Source organism: Macrotis lagotis, chromosome 1 (genome assembly GCF_037893015.1).
Source record: "Macrotis lagotis isolate mMagLag1 chromosome 1, bilby.v1.9.chrom.fasta, whole genome shotgun sequence".
Taxonomy (NCBI): Eukaryota; Metazoa; Chordata; class Mammalia; order Peramelemorphia; family Peramelidae; genus Macrotis; species Macrotis lagotis.
In genome coordinates, this window is record NC_133658.1 from 240,407,247 (window position 1) to 240,425,340 (window position 18,094).

An 18,094-nucleotide genomic window follows, 5' to 3' on the forward strand; every position below is an offset into this window, starting at 1 on the left:
CAAGTGCCTGTACTCCTTTGTTCTAATATATATATATGTATACATATATATATATATTTCACGATCTGGATATCATACTGAAATAATGAGTATTGATTCCTTTTGTTTTTAATTCAGTTGCTTTTAGGTACATCCCAAGTCCAGTTCCTACTCCTGTTTTGAATGAAATCTCTACTAAGGAACCCGATAACAGACTCCAGAGGATGCTGCTTATTATATATTTTCCTACAAACATCTCCCCCCACCCACCCACCAAAGACAGGGCAATTCCGGTCAAATTTTAAGAAACATTTTATTTAAAAATTTATATGAAACAATCCAAGGTTCTCCAGAGAACAGTGCCCAAGTATACGATAAGATGTCAAAGATGGATCCGAGAAGCAGGAAGGAATTAGATTTTTAATCTCGTGGGTTCAAGGGTCCATTGGTACTCAAGTGTTTAGCCTAGTCCATCCTGTATACCTCGGATCCTCCTGGCCAGCTGAATATCTTTGGGATACAGGGTAACTCTCCGGGCATGAATGGAGAGGAGGTACGCATCTTCAAATAAATGAGTAATAAATGCTTCTGCTGCCTAGGTATAGGGAAAGAGATAGATGAACTGAAGTAATCTAGAACTAGGGACATTTTTCTTAGCATTTTATACTGTTAGCATATCAAATTCAAAGGCAGCTAACTTTGACAAATAGAGAAAAATGATTGAGTGAGTGATGTTGATATGCAATTTTAGTTTTCATTCCTGAACATCAATCTTGAGGAGGGGCTCAATACTAAGTAAGAGTATAAGGAACCTAATATCCCCAAGGACATAGTTATTAGAGTGCCACTGTCTAGATCTTTGGGGTCCCACACATAGACCTCAACCTCTCAGCTATTTTTCTCTCTATTCCTTGTCTCACTCCCTTCCATCTGTGAAGGCCTCAGGCACCTACCTCATACTTCAGTTATGATTCTTTGTGATATCCCATTTTCTGACCATTAGTTTGCAAAGCTTAAGTGTTTTGGGCCGACCCTTTCTCCCAACAACCACCCCACTCTATTTAAGGTCAGAACCTCCTTTGCCCTTGTCCTCACCTCCTGTAGGGCCAGTAGGGCCTGAGCTTGCCAACAAAAGTCCACTCCTCGAGTATATCGGAGGCATATCTCTCTAACCTGCCGTTTGAGGAGAGCAGAAGAGGAAAAAACAAAACAAAAAGGAAGAGATCAAAGGCTAAGACATCATCCTGTCCCCTCTCTGGCCTTCCCTCTGGGCAGGGGGGCTTCAACGCGAACCAGGCCCAGGACACCTCACGTTACCCGCCCCTGGGGAAATTAATTAAACTAAAGGCTGGCGGGTTGGAGGTGTCACTGGAAGTCCTAGGGTTGGGGGGGGGGGGGGTGTCTGTCAGACCCTCGGGGAGGCGGGGTCCCGAACCAGAACTGCCCCGGTGCTCACCAGTCGGCCGAAGGGCGCCCTCCTGATCAGCAGGTCGGTGCTTTTCTGCAGCTTTCGGATCTCCCTAAGAATGTGTTGGTTTCGTCGCCTGGGAAAGTGGCGGCGAGAGGGGCCTAAGGGAGAGAAGAGTGACTAGGAGGAAGGGGAGGAAGGGGCTGCGGCGGGGGCAGGGGCGGGGAGGGGGCGCCCGGGTACCTGCGGCGGAGGTGGAGGCTCGGGGCTCAGCCTGGGGCTCGGGCCGCTTCTTTGGGGTGTTTTTGCGGCGACCCGGCCTCATGGTCCTGCTTGGATCTGCTTGGCGGGGGCCGGGTGTTGGCATCCGAGGCCGCGGGCCCGGGCACCCGGCGCTCGCTGCTGCGCTCCGTGCTGCCCTGCCGGCGGCGGCGCGGCGCCCTCTGCGGTCCGGGGCCCGGGCAGCGCAGCAGAGCCGCGGCGCAGGGCCGGGGGAGGCGGAGCGCCAGGCGCGGACTGGACCGAAGCCCCGCGCGGCCGGCACCAGCCCGGGCCGCAACCTCCGCCCCGCCGCCGCGCCTCCGCACCCGACAATTTAAATGTCGCGCGGCGGGGACGTCACTTCCTGCGTCTGCCTTGGCCGATTTCAGAATTCGGAGTGGGCAGGCGAGGGGGCGGGAGAGGAGGAGGAGCTTCTGCCCAGAGGCCCCGCGGCCACGCTGGCCGCTCCCGCGGTCCTGCCCCCCGCACACTGAGCCACAGCCCCGCAAGGCGGGAGGGAGGAGCCGCTGGGCCGGGAACACAGAAAAGGGGCGGGGAAAGGGCCCCGGGGCCCAGCCTCCGCCAATCACGGCCGTGGGCTCCGCCCCCTCCGCCCGCGCCCACTCGCCCAGCCGCCTAGCCCGGCCTCCCAAGGCTCCAGCCCCGCCCCCTCCGGTCCTCGGTCCTGCCGGCGCGGAGGCTGCGCACTACAAGTCCCGTCAGGCCTTGCTCCAGAGCCGGCCCCCGAGAGCAGGGAGCGCCGGGGGCGGGGCGGGCGGCGCGGCACACGCCCCTCGGCCGCCGTTCCTTCTGGTTTCCATGGTGACCGGAGACACTTCACAAAGCCCCGAGCAGGCGCAAGTCCCCGGAGAAGGCCCGGGAGCGAGGCGGGGCGGGGACCCCAAAGGAGGCGCCCGCTCCGGGGCCCGCCCGGAGCCCCGCTGCGACAATGGCACACACGCGCCGCCGCGGCCGCCCCCGGCCCGGGCCCGCTCCTCCCCGCGAGGCCTCCGCCCTCGGGCGCCGGCGCCTGTCCGCGGCTCGGCGGCTCGCGCGTTCGCGCCCGTGGGTCGCGCCTACGCCGATGCCCACGGAGCGGCATGCCCGGCGCGGCCTCGGGCGGCGCTGCCCCTCGGCCCCGTCCGCAGGGAGGCGGCGCCCCGGCCCGGCCCTGCGGCCCTCAGGCTTCCCTTAGTGCCACCTGTGCCGGAAGGGCGGGCTTCCGGGGGGACGCGCGGCCCTGCCCCGGACCCCGGAGCCGGCCTGCTGAAAACACAAAGGGCCGGAGCTTGTGGGGCTCCGCACTCCCTTGGGGCGCGGACACCTCGTCTTTGTAACCAAGTACTCCAAGGCAGCAAAAACAAAGGAAGAGGCGTGGGGGGGGCGCGAGTCCCTCACTCAAAGTTCCAGAGAGGAGGATTGCAAAAGACAAAGTGTCTTTTTTTCCTTTCTCCTTTGGGGCCACGCTAGGTTGTTATAATTGCACTTTCTCGGTTGCCTTTTGTGTCGTCTCTGAACCCAGACTTCTAGGACGAAGCCGCCTAAGCACTTTTCTGACACCTCATGTTCCAAAAACCCTTCTCTACAATCGGGTCGCCTACCTATCGCTTCCAAATTGTAGAACGCTTTACGAAAAAAAGGGTCTTGGGTGTGAGACCTCTGAGTAAGCGTCTGAGGAAGATCTCCCCTTCACCCGCATCAGGTGGGCCTGGGAGAGTGCAGCCAGGGATGCAGACGAGATTCCCGGCCCGGGCGCATCCTCGGGCCATGCTGTCACACGAGAATGCTTCCAGAAGAATGCCCCCGGGTGTCTTTCCGAGGAAAGTCGCTATTCACTACTTCAGCCCAGACACTGGCACCAGGGCGACCCCTCCACTGCACTGCAAATGCACAAAGAGGAGCGGTTTAGCTACAGTGACTGCAGAAAAAGAGGGCTAATCAAAACTAGGCAAAGCTATCCCCACCTCCGTCCCCGCCCCCTTCCGCACCTGAAGATGCTCAGGTACAGATGGCTCAGGACCTGGCTGGTTCTGGGCTTCTTCAGAAGGGGTAACACGAGAGGAAAAAAACAATCTCTGCTCTGCTCCTTAAAATTTAGCTTCTTCCCTTATTTGTGATTCTTTGAACATTCCCCTTTTGCACTGGCTGTTTCACTTGCCTCACTTTTGTCTCTTCTTTTCAAATACCACCTTTTTGGACTTTGCTAATTCTACCCCCATCCTAGCTTACCCGTTTGACTTTACTGTTAACCTACCTAGTTGGTGAAGCACATAAGAGAACCTAGCTTGCAGTTTTCTTCCTGAGTTCAAATCAGACCCCAGACAACGGGCAGTGTGATTTTGGGCAAGACACTTAATCCTATTTGCCTCAGTTTCCTCATCTGTAAAATGAGTTGGAGAAGGAAAGAGTGAAATATTCCCTCTTCAGAGTTAATATTCCTAGTGAAGTCCTCTCAGGGTTAAAAAATCATTAGAATGGGGGCATCAAGGTGGCGAAGTAGATAAACCATCTGCCAAGGAATGAGGAGTACCTGAGTTCAAATAACATCTCAGACACTTAATAATTACCTAGCTGTGTGGCCTTGGGCAAGCCAGTTTACCCTATTTGCCTTGCAAAAAAATTTAAAAACAAATCATTAAAAGAAAGATTATTATTCTTAGAAGAAAGAGGGAGAGAGGCCTTGCATTCTCAGTCAGACACCCTCCAGAAATAGTGGCTTCTCACTATTTCCCTTAAAGGTTCTTTCTGCTCTTTAAGTTCTAAACTCTTCCCCAAAGCACAGCTTGCTTTTCTCTTTAAGAATCCCCCTCCCTTCCCTTTATTGTGCACACTTTGAAAAGTATCAGAAGACCACCTTGTGGGGGAAGGTATGATTCCCATGTGGGGGCCCCTGCAGAACCACTTTTTTTCCCCCAAAATTCATCCTTGGTATACAAATCCAAACCTGCTCAAACCTTCTGTCTACATGCTTCAATCCTTTTCCATACTTTGTTCCCTTTCATCACCTCTTCTTGATTTCACTTCTGTGCACAGAGACCCAAAAGACAGTAAGTCTAGACCTTGGAATCTGAGGGCACTAGATTCTTGGAGAGACCATTTGGGTGACTGAAGGTTGGGGGTGATCTCTTCCGGTTTGGGCTTAAGGCACTTCATCCTGAGAGGTCTCTGTCAATATTTAAAATGGGAAGGACCCTGTCCTAAGCCTTCCTCCAAGGTAAATCAGGTAAATAAGACTATAAAGGAAAAGTAGGAAGAAAATGATTAAGTATTGTTGTGTTGTATGGGAAAATAGAGAGATAGGAGAAGGAATGCATTTATTTGGTCTGCCTTTGGGAAGGAGAGGTTGTTAGAAGAGAGGGTGAAATCTCCCCTCTGCATTCCTTAGACTCAGGAATTTGCCATTGGCCTGTGTTTTGAAATTGTCAGTTTGGAAAATTCTGTTGCATTTTGTGTGAATCTGTGTTTGTGCCTCATCTGTCTTTATGTGTTTAGGATGTCTATTTACTTGTGTGATTTGCTAAACAAGAGAAAGGAGGAGTTTGCAAGTTCCCCTCAAGAGTTCCTTGGGTAGCCTCATTTTGTTTTGGACTTTTAGCAAGTATTTATCTAACTCTGTTCATTGTCCTGACTGATGGTCATGTTCTTGACCCTGATTTGCTGTTATCTTCCTAACTAGTCTCTCCTCTTCAGGTTATTTGCACCGAAGGGAAACCAAGGCTTCCCAGAAAATGACAAACTTCCAGGGGTTAAGAGACTCCTTTATTGAAAGGAAATCACATTTAATGAATATCTGCTGGCCATGTGGCCTGAGTGATGACTTTCATTGTTTCTTAAGTTTCTGAACTAGAGTTTTGGAAAGCAAGCTGAGGGTTTTAAAAGAGGGATACTAGTACTGTAACATTCTAACAAAATTTGTACAGAATGGGAGGAATTAAATAACCTAGACTGTTAAATTAGTTTCAGATTAAACTATTTTAACACTATTGTAACTTTTGCAAGGACTTATGGGGTTATGTGGTTTGGGATTTTAAACTCTACTGTGACACCTTTGGGCTAAAGAAAAGTGGTATTGGGTTACTAAGAAGAGAAATACCTAGGTTACCAGGGATGTTTACTAATTTCTTTTGGGGAAAAAAAAACTCTAATTGGTTTTGATGTTGAATAATGCTAACAATTGTACTTTTATTTTGGATAGAGCTTTTGGAATGTGAGTGCTGGATTCTCTTTATAAGGTACTCTAAGGTTTTTTATCAATTTAACTGTTGGGAAGTTAGTTGAGTTGTAATTACATTGGGGTTTTAAATGTGTCATATGTATGAGATTGGATTCTGAGAATTTGGGTAAAGAGACAAAAGTGTAAAGAACATGGGATATTCATTTTTCTTTTGTTCTAAGGGAAATGAGATATTTAAATGAGAATTTTATGATTAATGTATATTAACAATGCATGTTTAATTTTAAAGAAGTCAAGAATGTGGACTTCTTTCTTACTGCAGACAGCTGATGGGGAGCTCTGAACAAATTGCAATGGTGGGCCCTATTGTGAGGTAACCTACTGATGAACGAGATGTTTTTATCAGTTATGTGATTCTTTTGTAACCACAAGGTGATTATATTTGCAATATTTAGCTATCGTGAATATGTTATTTAAATACTGTATTGTTAAAGCCTGGGATTTGTGTGATTGCTTTGAAGGGCAATAAGGAAAATATGAAAAAGTATGACCCTTTGTGTGATCTGTGGATTCACAGATAATGCAAAAATGGAGGGATTGCTTTGTGCAATATAGTAATTTGTGAGTTATTCTGTTATTCTTATTGCTGTTCTGTTATAATGAAATTAATAACACATGTTGGAAATTTAAAGTTACCTAAGATGTTTTAATGGTTTTAAAGTATTCTGAAAAAATAATTTCTATGTTAAGGGGGCGGCTAGGTGGTGCATTGGATAGAGCTCCAGCCCTGGAGTCAGGAGACTTGGGTTCAGGTCAGGCCTCAGATACTTAGTGATTGCTTAGCTGTGTGACCTTGAACAAGTCACTTAACCCAATTTCCTTGGTAAAAATAACCATTTGTATGTTGAGGATGGCTAGTACTTAAACAAGTTTATGTATAGAGGTTTCTAGATATGTATCTGAAATTCTCTAAACACTGACTCCAATCTCATCACTTTTTTCCCCATCTACACTTCAAGGACTACTCTTAAGAAGCATTCTTTGATCAGCAGGAAGTAGCATCAGTTTAGTGTTGGATCAGGTTCTGGACTTGGAGTCAGTGTTTAGAGAATTTCTGACTTGGATCTGAGTTAGACAGGTTTTTCCATCATTTTGTAATTAAATCTATCTCTGAGCAAGAATCCCCACTGCATTCTGTTTGTCAAATGACCAGTTAATCTTTGCTTGAAGACCTCCAGGGAAGAGCACATGGCTTCCTAAGGGGGTCTTTTCCAATTTTGGAAGGCTTTAATTATTTGTGACTTTTTCAAGACATCAATGCTAAATTTCCTTTTTTCTATCTTCTCTCCATTGCTTATGGTTCTGGCCTCTAGGGTCAGTCATTCAATAGGAGTTAAGTGCCTCTAGGTGTCAAACACTAAGTGTTGAGAATAGAAAGAAAAGCAAAAACAATCCCAGCCCTAGAGGAGCTCACAATCAAATGAGGGAGACAAACAAGTATATACTAACAAGTTATAGATAAGAAAAACTGGAGATAGGCAACAGGGGGAAGACATTAGAATGAATGGCTAACAAGAAAGACTTTTCTGTAGCTTTATTCTGTTAAAACTAGGAAACTTTTTTCTGATAAATAGAACAATTTCTATCCCTCTTATACATGATAACCTTTCAAATACTTGAAAACAACCATCATGTTGTCTGGGATAAAGTTTTGAGATTTCTTCATTAAAATATTATAGATTGAATTTGGTTAACTATGTGCCCCTCCTCCCTTGACAAAGCAAACTTCCCAGACTACTGAAGAAATCTCAGATTATCCTACTCACTAAGCTTTCAGACAATGGAATTCTAGAAGCACAGAAAGGGAAAAGATCTTCAAGGTCTGTTACACAAGGGAGAAAATCATTTATTTGGAGTCAATGAACTTGGATTTCAGTCCTGCCTTTCTAGCACTTATACTCTGTGACCTTGAACAAATCAGTTAAATCTTTCTGGGTCTCCATTCCTCATCTGTAAAGAGAGTTGTTCTGGATGAATTCTAAGGTCCCTTCCAGTTCTGAATATGCATAATGTCCTCCTGCAATCCAAACCCCTCATTTTAGACACAATGCATCTGAAGCCTTCTAAACTCCCTCTAGGAAAAGAGACTAAAATTCCTTCTTAGTTGTGTGACCGTGGGCAAATCACTTAACCCCATTGCCTTGCTGAGAGAGACAGACAGACTAAAATTATAGCATGTTCACTCTCAGCAGGACCTCAACCTTAAATGCAATAACCAATTTATTAAAAGTCAGTCACCCTCACAGTCAGTTGCTTTTGGGTTCAAGTCCCACCCTAATACAACTTGTTTTATCCTTGTAAAAGTCATTTAATCTCATGCTCAAAGGCAATTCTTGCCTTATATATAAGGCACATTTATAAAACTTTTAAGTGTGCAGAGAAGGTAATGACTTGAATCAATAGAGGCAATTTTTTTTCACCTGGGAGTTCTGTGTTCCAGTGAAATGAAGCATGAACCCAGTTCTTCCTGGATTGGAACCCATCTCTTTATCTACTACATAACTCTAGCTCTCAGGTTCTAGCAATAGAAATACAAAAATGGAATTGTTCCCATCCTCATGAATATTACATTTGACCTATAGGAGATCACTTAGATCTTTTGCTCCTCCAAATTAATTTTATTAGTTTTGTCTAGCTCTCTGAAATATCCACTCGGTAGGTAAATCTGTAAATTAATATGCATTTTTCTTGTTGTTCTGATGTTTTCAATCATGTCTTTGTAACCCCATTTGTGGTTTTCTTGGCAAAGATATGAAGTGGTTTGTCATTTCTTCTCCAACTCATTTTACAGATGAGGAAACTGAGACAAACAAGGTAAAGTGACTTGCCCAGGGACACACAGCAAATAAGTATCTGAGACTAGATTTGAACTCGTGTTCCTAACTCCAGACCCAGCACTCGAGCCACTTTACCACCTAGCTGCCCTAAATTAATATGCACATCTCCCCTAAAGTATGCTAAGCCTTCCTTTGTCAGAAGTTCAGAATTCAAAAAAAGCCCCCAAATTGGCTACATGTAGTCACTGAGGTACTTCTTAGACTTTAAATTGCAGATCAACCATGGATCCGAATTGGCAGAGAGATGTCTTATCCAAAGTTTTCTTTCTGAGTCAGTATAGTATAATGGATAGAAGACTGAATTTAAATCTGGTTTTGACTTTTACTAAGTCTGAGATCTTTAATAATGAACCTATTTCCTCATCCATAAAAGGTAATAATAGCACCTCATAGGGTTGTTGTGAGAAGCAAAAAAGATAATGTATGTAGAGTATCATTCAAAAATCTTAAAAGGGTTACATAAATGTATCAAAGTGGGACTCTTCAGCTGAAGAATTTCACAAGCAGCTTTCACAGCCAGTTCTCTTTGCATCTAGGGGCTACCCATGGCTTTGACTAATTTCACATTCCTGATTGAAGACACTGAAGGCATGTAAGTAGGCTAAGTGGCATAAAGTGGGATAAAGTAACCTCAGATTCCAACCAGCTTTGAGACTCTAGGCAAATCTCTACTGTAAAATGGGAATAATGAAATGAGGTAATATGTGCAAAGTTCTTTGCAAACTTTAAAGTACTATATAAATACGAGATATTTTTTTAACCTAAAATGGCTTCTTCAAATTGGAACTATTGATTAAACCAGTAAAAAAAAAAGTGGTATTGTCAATTTTTATTATGTTGCCTTAGCCAGGACCACGGACAATGAATATTCCTGAGATTATGTGTTTTTCTAAACTCAAATTTCTTGTCTTTCTCTAAAGAATAATTTATAATGGCATTTATCTTCTTGAGTCTCTTGATAGATTGACTACTGCATATCATGGACATTTTGAAATCACTTTGAATGGAATGTTTCCTTTAGCCATCTCCTCCGGAATTCTGTCAATCCCTACAAAGTCTGATGATTTTTTGTGGATTTATTGGAGGGAGGGAAGGTGGGTCCCTAGAGTCCAAGACTACTGGCATCTTCTCTCCCCGCAGAACGAGGGGACAGCGCCCTCTGTTGCCAGGCGAGCAGAAACCCGGATCTCCGGGTTGACTGGTGTCAATAAAGGATAAGCTATCTATTGCCTCAGGTTCGGATTTGTCGGCTGTCGTGGAAGTCCACACCCACGGGCCCAGAAGAGACAACTTTTCTTGGCTATATTGGCCTTCAGTCAAGCGATAACGCCTCTCCCTCATCTATCTCGCTTTTATTGTTCTCTGGGCATAAGCTCCTCCTCCTCTCCCACCCTCTCGCCTGTCCACGCCCAATTCTGAAATTAGCAAAGGCGTGGCGCCGAATTTAAATTCCAAGGTGCGGAGGATGTGCCGCAGTTGTGCCCAGGCTCTGGGGGCATCATCGGAGGCCTTTGGTCCGCTTGGCACCCCGTGCCCCGCCTCAGCCAGACTTGCCCTGCCCTGTGCCGGCTCTGCTGCACTGCCCGGGACGCTCCAGACCACAGAGGGATCCGCGCCGCCGCCGGGAGGGCAGCACGGACCATAGCCGGGAGCACCAGGTTCCTGGGCCCGGGCCTCGGATGCCAACACCCGGCCTCTGCCAAGCAGGACCATGAATCCAGGTCACGGCAAATCCTCCCCAAAGAAGCGGCCCGAGCCCCAGGCTGAGCCCCGAGCCTCCACATCCGTCTCACTCGACTTGCCCGGCCCGATCATCTCACCCTTCTCATCATGCGCAGATAACCAAGGGGGTGCCGCCACCGGGAGGGCAACACGGACCGCAGCAGGGAGCGCCAGGGTCCCGGGCCAGCAGCCTCAGGTGCCAACACCCGGCCCCCGCCAAGCAGGACCAAGCAGGACCATGAGGCCGGGTCGCCGCAAAAATACCCCAAAGAAGCGGCCCCAGCCCCAGGCTGAGCCCCGAGCCTCCACCTCCGCCTCACTCAACTCGCCCGGCCCGAGGGTCTCACGCGTCTCACCAGGCGCAGGTAACCGAGGGGGTGCCGCCACCGGGAGGGCAACACGGGCCGCAGCAGGGAGCGCCAGGGTCCCGGGACAGCAGCCTCAGGTGCCAACACCCGGCCCCCGCCAAGCAGGACCATGAGGCCGGGTCGCAAAAATAGCTCAAAGAAGCGGCCCGAGCCCCAGGCTGAGCCCCGAGCCTCCACCTCCACCTCCGCCTCACTCAACTCGCGCAGCCCGTCCGTCTCGACCATCCCACGGGTCTCACCTGGCGCAAGAAATCGAGGGGCCGCCGCTCCGGTCCCTCGCCCCAGCCCCAATCCCTTTCCTCCCATTCTCCCTAATCACTCTTCTCTCCCTTAGGCCCCTCTACCCGCCACGGCCGACGAAACCAACACATTCTTAGGGAGATCCGAAAGCTGCAGAGAAGCACCGACCTGCTGATCGGGAGGGCGCCCTTCGGCCGACTGGTGAGCACCGGGGCAGTTCTGGTTCGGGACCCCGCCTCCCCGAGGGTCTGACAGACACCCCCCCCCCCCAACCCTAGGACTTCCAGTGACACCTCCAACCCGCCAGGTTTTAGTTTAATTAATTTCCCCAGGGGCGGGTAACGTGAGGTGTCCTGGGCCTGGTTCGCGTTGAAGCCCCCCTGCCCAGAGGGAAGGCCAGAGAGGGGACAGGATGATGTCTTAGCCTTTGATCTCTTCCTTTTTGTTTTGTTTTTTCCTTTTCTGCTCTCCTGAAACGGCAGGTTAGAGAGATATGCCTCCGATATACTCGAGGAGTGGACTTTTATTGGCAAGCTCAGGCCCTACTGGCCCTACAGGAGGTGAGGACAAGGGCAAAGGAGGTTCTGACCTTAAACAGAGTGGGATGTTTGTTGGGAGAAAGGGTCGGCACAAAACACTTAAAGCTTTGCAAACTAATGGTCAGAAAATGGGATATCACAAAGAATCATAATTGAAGTATGAGGTAGAGTTCCTGAGGCCTTCACAGATGGAAGGGAGTGAGACAAGGAATAGAGAGAAAAATAGCTGAGAGGTTGAGGTCTATGTGTGGGACCCCAAAGATCTAGACAGTGGCACTCTAATAACTATGTCCTTGGGGATATTAGGTTCCTTATATTCTTACTTAGTATTGAGCCCCTCCTCAAGATTGATATTCAGGAATGAAAACTAGTATTGTATCAACAATCACTCACTCAATCATTTTTCTGTTTGTCAGAGTCAGCTGCCTTTGAATTTGATATGCTAAGAGTATAAAATACTAAGAAAAATGTCCCCAGTTCTAGATTACTTAAGTTCATCTCTCTTTTCCTATACCCAGGCAGCAGAAGCATTTATTACTCATTTATTTGAAGATGCCTACCTCCTCTCTACTCATGCCCGGAGAGTTACCCTGTATCCCAAAGATATTCAGCTGGCCAGGAGGATCCGAGGTTTACAGGATGGACTAGGCTAAACACTTGAGTACCAATGGACCCTAGAACCCAGGAGATTAAAAATGTAATTCCTTCCTGCTTCTCCAGTCCATCTTCGACATCTTATCATACGCATCTCTTGGGCACAGTGCTCTGGAAAACCTTGGGTTGTAAATTTTTAAATAAAATATTTCTTAAAGATTGGCCAGAATTGCCCTCTCTTTGGTGGGGATGTTTGTAGGAAAAGATATCAGCAGGGTCCTCCTGGAGTCTGTTATCAGGTTCCTTAGCAGAGATTTCATTCAAAACAGGAATAGGAACTGGACTTGGGAAGTGCCTAAAAGCTACTGAATTAAAAACAAAAGGTATCAATACTCAAAATTATTTCAGTCTGATATCCAGATCATGAAATACACATATTAGAACAAAGAATTACAGGCATTATTTTTATGGGGATTTTTGCCTATTTTTTCCCCGTATTTTGATTCTCCTTTATATGATTAATGTGGAACTATGTTTAACATGGTTCTACATATATGACCCATATTAGATTGCTTTCTGTCAGGGGAAGGAGTGAGGGGAAAAAATGTAAACTCAAAACTTTGCAAAAAAATGGTTGTTGAAAACTACAGTTGCATTATGGTTGAAAAATAAAATAGTTTTTAAAAAAGCACAACTGGGAGGGGCGGCTAGGTGGCATAGTGGATTAAGCACTAGCCTTGGAGTCAAGAGTACCTGGGATCGAATCTGGTCTGGGACACTTAATAATTACCTAGCTGTGTGCCCTTGGGCCAGGTGCTAAACCCCATTTGCCTGGAAAAAACAAAAAAGGAAACCTGGGGTGTCACAGTGATTAGAACACTGATCCTGTAGTCAGGAGGACCTGAGTTCAAATCCAGCCTCAACACTTGATAATTACCTACTAGCTGTATAACTGGGCAAGCCATTCCATCCCATTACCTTACAAAAACCAAAAGAAAACAACCAATCACATATAACTAGCTGGAACTTTCAGAAGCTTAACATCAGATTTCTCTATAGTGATGAATTGATTAGGCATAAGAGAATTTCTGGTTCAACTTTATTACCTCTGTTTACTTAAGATGCACATTTCAAGTAACTAGGTATAGCTCCTGTGTTGCTGATTAGTCTGCAAATTCCTAAAATATGCAGACTAGTTTGTTAAATTTATCTGATGTAGATCTTCCCCTTTTGTCTTCTACCCTTCATCCTCTACAGGGATACTGTTGCTTCCCTCCTACCTTAAGGTTGCTGTGACAATGGGGGCCCATTGGTTTTTGTGTACCATGGTGCAGACAATAGAAACTGGTCTTTAAAATGTTTCTGCATGTTGATAAATGATTGCCAGCAGTTTCCATCAATGAATCCTTGGACAATTGATATTGCCAAAGATAAAAGAGTTCCATTTGGGGAAATGAATGAATGAATGAATGCATGAACCTGCATGGATTGACCCCTTACTATGGGCTAGGCACTGGACTTTGTTCAAAGGTAGAAATATCAATATCCAAGCCATTCCTTTAGGGAACCTATATTTTAATATGAAACACAAGTCTTGTGGGTGAATGGTGGCTAGGGAGGGATGTTTTAATCTGGGAAGTCAAAGAGAAGGTAAATAGAGCCTTAGGATAATTAATTCATTAACTTGTTTTTTCCAGGATGTCTTTCCTGATGTCCCTTTGATTAAAACAGAGAGGACCCAGAAGGCCAGAGAGCAGCTGGCTTTAGAGAGCTTTCACCCAAGGCAGGAGTTGAAGTACTAAATTGCAAATGGTGAATTTTAAGAGTCCTTTAGGAGGAGATAGCCAATAAGTTATCTTATCATAATAGCATGAGAGTAGAGTTAAAGGGAAAGAGTCAATACACAGATTGGGTTATCCTCTCAGGCAGTGCTGCTACTTGAACCTATAGAATTGAACTAAAACATCAGGATGGGGAATGGAGAAAGAAAAAGAAAAGTTCCAGAAGATTCCTTGGCTTGAGGCAGCTGAAAAAGGGATTACATTCTAGGCTTGGAGGGTAAAAGGGAATCTAAATGTAGACAGTGGAATGCTTGGGGGGTGGGGAACAGCAAACTAAACTGAAAAAGTCATTTATTGCCTCTACCATATCATTGCCTCCTATTTTCTTTTCTTCACTCTTTGCATTCTGATTTCTGACCCCAACACTTAACTAAAACTTTTTTCAAACTATGTTGAGGTTTAAAATCACCAGCTAAATTCAGTTCCTTTTTCTGATTCTTTATCCTCCGTGACCTCTTCACAGCTACCACTTGACCACTAACCAGCCCTTTCTCCTGAATTCTTTCTCCTTCTTTAGCTTCCTAAAAGAATTCTCTCCTGCATCTCCCAGGAAGCAGAATGAAATCTGAGTGACAAGAAGTAGAAGATAGAGCAGAGAGAGGCACTGATGGGCAGTAGTGGAAGGTGAGGATGACTGCAGGATTGCTGTAGAAGACAAGCTCTGTGACAAAGCAATGAAAATAGCACTGAAGGAGCCCTAGGCAGAGCAAAAGGGGATGGCACATGGACTCTGCAGCTCCCTGGGGGAAGGAATGGTCCCTGGAGGCCTATTTTTTTCCCCAGGTGCTCAGATGGAAGTCCCTTTCTTTTTTAAAGTAAAATTAATTTTTAAATTTCTAAATAAATTAATTTATTTTTAAAATATCATTTTTAAATAAAACTGTTCTGTTTTGAACCTTTTTGAGTCTGTATGCTTGTAAGAGGAGCCAGGGATTATCTTTGAATTGTACCAGAAACTGAAATTTGGTTAGGGTGACAGAAAAGGAAAGGAAGAGGTTCCTCAACAATACCCCTGTCCTTTGTGAAATGAACTAGGCTTATATAAAGAAAAACCACTTGACTCCAAAAATGCAGTAGGTCATCTCAATAAATTGTAGGTTCCATGAATAATTCAAAAATATGTTAAACACAATTGTGCACATATAACCTCTGACAGATTGTTCATCATCATGGGGAGGAGGGAGGAAAGCAAGGCTAGTAGAAAAATGGAACTCAAAATCTTACAAAATGATGAATGATGAAAAGTATCTTTGCATGTATTTGGAAAAAACTAAAATAAAAATAAGTAATTATAGTGAGTTCCCATCACTGGAAGTTTTCAAAAGCAGAGACTGGATCCAGATGCTGTAAAGGGAATTACAATTCAAGGAGAATCTATTGAGACTCTGTGAGTCTGTGATTTTTTTCTTGCCTCATTCCTAGCCTATTCTCAATAAATTGACCAGATTTTAAATTCCACCCTTGCTAATCTAACCTCCTTTGACATCCAAATACTATGCTCTTCACTAGAAAAAGGTTATAAAAATACATTGCAATTTTCCTCCCTATAACAAAAAGCTCCCTGAGGTTTGGCACTGCTTCATTTTTATCTAGAACTAACTGACTCACAACAGGTGCCTAAAAAATGCTTCTTAATTGATTGGCTACATGAAATAGGGTTAGCACAGATCTCAAACAAAATCTTTTATGTTTTCCTTCTGGACAAGTTGGAGATAAAGGCTAGATAATAATACAGTTAGGTAGATATGGAACTGCTTGAATGCTGAGGCTCAATGTCAAGATGTCAGGAAGTATATTGGAGTGCTCCAGGGATCTGTCCCTATCCCTGTTTTTATTTTCAACATTTTTATAAATAATTTAGATGAAATTTTAGATAGGATGCCTTTCGTATTTGAAGATGGGATACTGGAAATGAGAGTTAACAAACTGGATGACAGAGTCAAGACCTAAAATGATTTTGACAGAGCATTATGTTATACCAAATCTAGTAAGAGAAAAATTTAATAGAGATAAATGTAAATGTAAAGCTGTCCAACAAAGATCTTACGAGCCTTTATTGGGTATCTTATATTAGGGATTCTTATTGAATGTGGTCGATCAGGTCCCTTCTAATTATAAAATTCTATGATTTCTTACCCATAGACTTAGGTCAATTTCCTAACTCAAATAGGGAAGGTATACTTAAAGAGTAGTTTGACTTAAAAAAAAAATGGGACTTTTAGTGGACTTAAAGATAAATATTAACAGTGTGATATGGCAAGTCAAAAAAGCTAATGCTATATTAAGGAAGTCACAGAGTCTAAGAGTAGAGGCACCCTAGCCTCTTTTAGTGTTTTGTGTTCATTTTTGGTGTCACATTTAAGGAAGCACATTAAAAAGCTGAAATGTTAACAGGATTGTTGTTGGGAGCCAGGGTCTCTAAGCTGTTTGACAGTCACAGCAAGAAGACTCAAGGCAGTCACACTGCCTGATGGAACAACATTTCCTTCTTCACTATATAGAGGGATTCCATGTATACCCATATTTATAGGTCTATTATTGATTGCAAAACTTACTCATCCTAATAGTGGAATGACTATAAAGGAAGGATTTCAGAGAAATTCCTTGAATAAAACAGATTGTGAACTCTGTCCGAATTTAACAGGATTGCCTCTCCCTGAGACATACAAAAGGCTTCAGCATTATGAAATCTTTAGAAGATACAGCACTGGGAGTTCCAGGGAGATGTCAGAATATATACAGGGAAACCAGATACAAGATGGGTTAGATAGAATTCCAGGGAAATTAACAGCTTTGTCCCCCTTATCATATGCAGGAATATATGATAAAGATGGTGAGAAAATGGTTAGTACAGGTAACCAATATGTGAACTCTAACAGCCTTAGTTTATTGGGAAAGAATAAAAAGTCATAGAAACCGTAGCATCTACCAACAAGGGCTGAAAGGAAAATTGGTTATTGAAGGAGTCAATGGACAGTTGGACAAACGTAACTACCCTCACTGTAGGTTGTCAAGGGAGCATATCGAAAAACATTACATATGCGGCACAAAAACATAAAAGCATTCCATTAAAAAAATTATATGAAAGATTATTATAAGGAAAGTTCTGTTTAATTAATAACTTTACTATGCAGCAACAAACTAGGCAACAGGCAGGTTGAGGTCATCACGGTCTGAGCAGGGAGAAGAAAATTAACTACATGATTGATAATCACACTTGTAACCACTACATGATCAAACTTGTAACCAGATGAACTATATGATTAATGATGAAAATTGTACACTTTTGTAAGCAAGGAAATGATTTTAGTTTGCTTGTTTCATATGATTCTGAGACTATAAAAATAAATCTAAGCAGCTGACAGTCAACCTGCTCCTGCCTTTACCCACTTGTTGACTCAATTCATTTTGACGACTCCATCCCTCCTGTCAGGTTCCAAGGACCCTGGGGAGGACCCCCGGCAGACGGTGGGAAACCTTTTACTCATGTCATATAAGCATCAGTTGAAAGTTTTAGTTGAGAAAAATTAGGATTTTTTAGTTCTTTCTCTACACATATGTATGCACACATGTGTTTATATGTATGTGTCTAAAAATCTTAATTTATATGTATATATACATATATCTTAATTGTTTTATATCTTTGATACAACCCCTTTTCTGAGAAATTTCATAAGATTTTTTTCCCCCACTGAACCACTTTTTTCCTTATCCTAGGTGCATTAATGATGTTTTTGCAGAAGCTTTTCACTTTCATGTAACGAAAGTTATCAATTTTATCTTTTATGATTGCTTCTATCCCTTGCTGGGTTAAAAATACATCCCCTCTATAGTCAGTAAGGATTTATTAAGCTCCTACTATGTTCCAAATACTGGGCTAAGTACTGGGGATACAAAGAAATGGAAAAACAATCCCTGTTCTCAAGGAGTTCACATGGGGACAGCATTAAAAACTCTGAACAAACAAGACAGATATATATACATACATGTATATATATATATATATACACACACACACACACAGACACACACACACACACACACACAGACACACACACAAAACAAATGGGA

General features: G+C 44.3%; 2 protein-coding genes across 13 annotated transcripts; one reads left to right on the forward strand and one right to left on the reverse strand.

Moving 5' to 3' along the window:
• Positions 1 to 273: 273 nt before the first annotated feature.
• CENPA (centromere protein A) lies at positions 274 to 2,257 on the reverse strand. The gene is made up of 4 exons (XM_074227191.1): positions 1,631 to 2,257; positions 1,436 to 1,548; positions 1,075 to 1,152; positions 274 to 574 (listed from the first exon to the last, which is right to left on the reverse strand). The coding sequence occupies exons 1-4, from the start codon at positions 1,752 to 1,754 to the stop codon at positions 440 to 442; spliced, it is 450 nt and encodes a 149-aa protein (XP_074083292.1). The 5' UTR covers positions 1,755 to 2,257; the 3' UTR covers positions 274 to 439.
• Positions 2,258 to 2,342: 85 nt separating this feature from the next.
• LOC141504713 (histone H3-like centromeric protein A) lies at positions 2,343 to 14,829 on the forward strand. 12 transcript variants are annotated; one of them, XM_074209901.1, is made up of 7 exons: positions 2,343 to 3,650; positions 5,844 to 5,880; positions 6,112 to 6,195; positions 9,256 to 10,806; positions 11,144 to 11,250; positions 11,532 to 11,609; positions 12,107 to 12,404. In XM_074209901.1, exons 4-7 carry the CDS (start codon positions 10,431 to 10,433, stop codon positions 12,239 to 12,241), a joined length of 696 nt encoding a protein of 231 aa, XP_074066002.1. In that variant the 5' UTR covers positions 2,343 to 3,650; positions 5,844 to 5,880; positions 6,112 to 6,195; positions 9,256 to 10,430; the 3' UTR covers positions 12,242 to 12,404. The 12 variants fall into 12 exon arrangements, with proteins under 12 accessions (XP_074066002.1, XP_074066003.1, XP_074066001.1 ...); XM_074209902.1 differs by having other exon boundaries at positions 6,145 to 6,195; XM_074209904.1 differs by lacking the exon at positions 2,343 to 3,650 and having other exon boundaries at positions 3,668 to 5,880; positions 6,145 to 6,254; positions 9,256 to 9,311; positions 9,671 to 10,806.
• Positions 14,830 to 18,094: the final 3,265 nt, after the last annotated feature.

Excerpts from the sequence above, each read along its gene's own strand:
- LOC141504713 (XM_074209900.1), top strand. The coding sequence starts at position 10,431 with ATGAATCCAGGTCACGGCAAATCCTCCCCAAAGAAGCGGCCCGAGCCC. Across the intron at positions 10,807-11,143 it reads ACGCGTCTCACCAGGCGCAG|GCCCCTCTACCCGCCACGGC; the intron begins GTAACCGAGGGG and ends TCTCTCCCTTAG. Across the intron at positions 11,610-12,106 it reads CCCTACTGGCCCTACAGGAG|GCAGCAGAAGCATTTATTAC; the intron begins GTGAGGACAAGG and ends TCCTATACCCAG.
- CENPA (XM_074227191.1), bottom strand. The coding sequence starts at position 1,754 with ATGCCAACACCCGGCCCCCGCCAAGCAGATCCAAGCAGGACCATGAGG. Across the intron at positions 1,549-1,630 it reads AGCCTCCACCTCCGCCGCAG|GCCCCTCTCGCCGCCACTTT; the intron begins GTACCCGGGCGC and ends TCTCTCCCTTAG. Across the intron at positions 1,153-1,435 it reads GGGCGCCCTTCGGCCGACTG|GTTAGAGAGATATGCCTCCG; the intron begins GTGAGCACCGGG and ends CTCAAACGGCAG.